General features: G+C 37.5%; 1 protein-coding gene across 1 annotated transcript; it reads left to right on the top strand.

Moving 5' to 3' along the window:
* The first annotated feature begins 1,497 nt into the window (after positions 1-1,497).
* On the top strand, positions 1,498-2,136 carry LOC106462838. Its single transcript, XM_013922801.1, has one exon. It carries the CDS (start codon positions 1,498-1,500, stop codon positions 2,134-2,136), a length of 639 nt encoding a protein of 212 aa, XP_013778255.1.
* Positions 2,137-2,668: the final 532 nt, after the last annotated feature.

Genomic DNA, 2,668 nt, shown 5'->3' with positions numbered 1-2,668 from the left:
TTCACTGCTAAATTACGGACGGCTGGCGCAGATAGCCCTCGTGTAGCTTTGTGTAAACTTCATACATTGAAATTAAATCAAAAGTACGGAAACTTTATTTGACAGAAAAAATATACTTAACTTTTATGGATTTTTTTAAAAATCTAGTACACTGATAGATCTTTATAACCTACAATTATGAGTCTCATTTGATGTAAATAAAAGCACAATTACAAAATTATTCAACGAAAAACGCTCAAATTTAATACAAAAAATTGTGCACGCCTACGAAAAAGTCACGTTAGCTATCGGTCTAACATTTTTTGCTATAGCTTCACCTAAGAGTAAAAGTGGACAGTTTTCAGTTTCTTGTATTTCAGATTAAAGACGGCTGATTTAGAGCAGCAAAACTATAAGGTGAAGGACGTGCAGATACATAAGTATTGGTTAGGCCAAGCAAATTAGATTAGCAGTTTCTAACTCAAGTTGTCAAAAATAATCAAACGGGTGGACGGTTATTATTGATTATTGATTGCCAACTTTTCAGCACAAGTTTACTAAATTCTATAAAATTATCCAACTCCAATAGCATTTAGCGTCAGTGATATTAGCTAAGAAATTAGCATGAATAATGATGGTTGATACGGCTGTACCGATTGCACGGGGGTGATGACAAGAAATTTAAATTCCATGGTGTTACTATAAAGGAAAACTGTATCAGTACTGATGTTCCTTTGGCGCCGTCATCGAGGTGGAGAGGGGGGGGGGCAAGTTGCGCGGGCAACAGCCTGTTCCCCATATCAGAATACCCAGGCTTACATCCATCCATATCTTATGTGACCTCTGCAACCGGGACTGTCACTCTCGTGTCGGTCTCCTTAGTCACAAGAGACGCTGCTCTAGAGGAGCGATCAACATGAGCTAACAATGGACGGATGCTCATCCATGGTCAAACCTGGCCGAAGGAAGCCTACTACTACAACTATAAAGGAAGCTATTAACACTGTTTTAGAGGGGGGGTGTAAAATTACCACCATGTATTTTAAAGGATCTGATTGGTTCTGTAAAGTAAAGGTATGTACCGAATAATAGGGTTGCAATCGTAAAGATAATGTTAGTTACTATCGAGTGTCACTTTCTTACTTGCTGTGGTCTGTTGGTGCGTATTGAGAAAAAGACATGATATTTAATCAAAAACACCTTAGGTGTGAAAAAATAATTGAGTGTGCGACTTAAGGGAATGAAATCAAAATGGGCAGTCAAACTGGTAACTACACTTATAGCACTGATAATAATTTTAGAGCAAATATTCATTCATTAGTTAGCTAGGTCTCGTATTTTGTTTTACCAATCATCATGCCCAAAGTTGAACAAAGTACTCTGAAAATGTAGAATATTTTCCGTGGCTCGAACCTTGGACTTTCCAATATATATATCCGAGCGACCAATCAAAGTACCAGGCTCAATCATAAAGCTTTATACTTAGTCCATGTAGAAATCTTACAAAATTTGAACCACATGAAATGCCCTCACAGCAACAGAAAACGTAACGCAGTCAGTTCAAAACTCCAAACAGACGTAATCCACAGAAGACAAGATACAGCACCAGCACTCATTACAGAGATATTCTACAGGAGACAAGATACAGCACTAGCACTCCATACAGAGGTAATCTACAGGAGACAAGATACAGTACTAACACTCCATACAGAGGTAATCTACAGGAGGCAAGATACAGCACTAGCACTCCATACAGAGGTAATCTACAGGAGACAAGATACAGCACTAGCACTCCATACAGAGGTAATCTACAGGAGACAAGATACAGCACTATCACTCCATACAGAGGTAATCTACAGAAGACAAGATACAGCACCAGCACTCCTTACAGAGATATTTTACAGGAGACAAGATACAGCACTAGCACTCCATACAGAGGTAATCTACAGGAGACAAGATACAGCACTAGCACTCCATACAGAGGTAATCTACAGGAGACAAGATACAGTACCAGCACTCCATACAGATGTAACCTACAAGAGACAGGGTACAGCACCAGCACTCCAGACCGGTGTAATCCACAGGAGACAAGGTACAGCACCTGCACTTCATACTGATGATATGATATGCTTAGAAAAAGCGTTAGTTTATCCTTAGCCGATAACTTTATTACATGTATTGGCGCCTGAGAAAAACCATTACGCTCGTAAGCAGTTTCAAGTATAATTTTCTCCGATAACAACTGTACTTTCACTTCGATAACTCAAAAGGAATAATAAGTTAAATACTAACTTACTTTAGTGTTACATTTTTTATATGCCTACAATTTAATATTGTAATTCGGTTTTTATTTCAAAAAGTTGTACGTGGTTAAAATGTAAGACAGTCTCGAGAAATAATACATTATCATCGATCTGCTTTGAGAAATAATACATTATCATCGGTCCGCCTTAGAGGGAGAATAAGATAATGAAAGATGGTGTTTAACAATGCGAGTCATATTGTTGAATAGCGATTCTTACTTCTATCACATTAATATAACACAGAAAATATCAGGTAATTTATTCTTTACAAAAACACGAAAATTACTTTTACCGCGTGACATACTCTACTGCATGTTTTTCGTTTTAATGAATAAAATTCAATAGCAACTTTAATGAAGAGTGTCTAGGCTTCATGTGAGATTACC

The sequence above is a fragment of the Limulus polyphemus genome, unplaced genomic scaffold (assembly GCF_000517525.1).
Source record: "Limulus polyphemus unplaced genomic scaffold, Limulus_polyphemus-2.1.2 Scaffold1264, whole genome shotgun sequence".
NCBI lineage: Eukaryota > Metazoa > Arthropoda > Merostomata > Xiphosura > Limulidae > Limulus > Limulus polyphemus.
The sequence above is the reverse complement of the archived record's forward strand: the minus strand, read 5'-3'. Positions and strand labels throughout refer to the sequence as shown.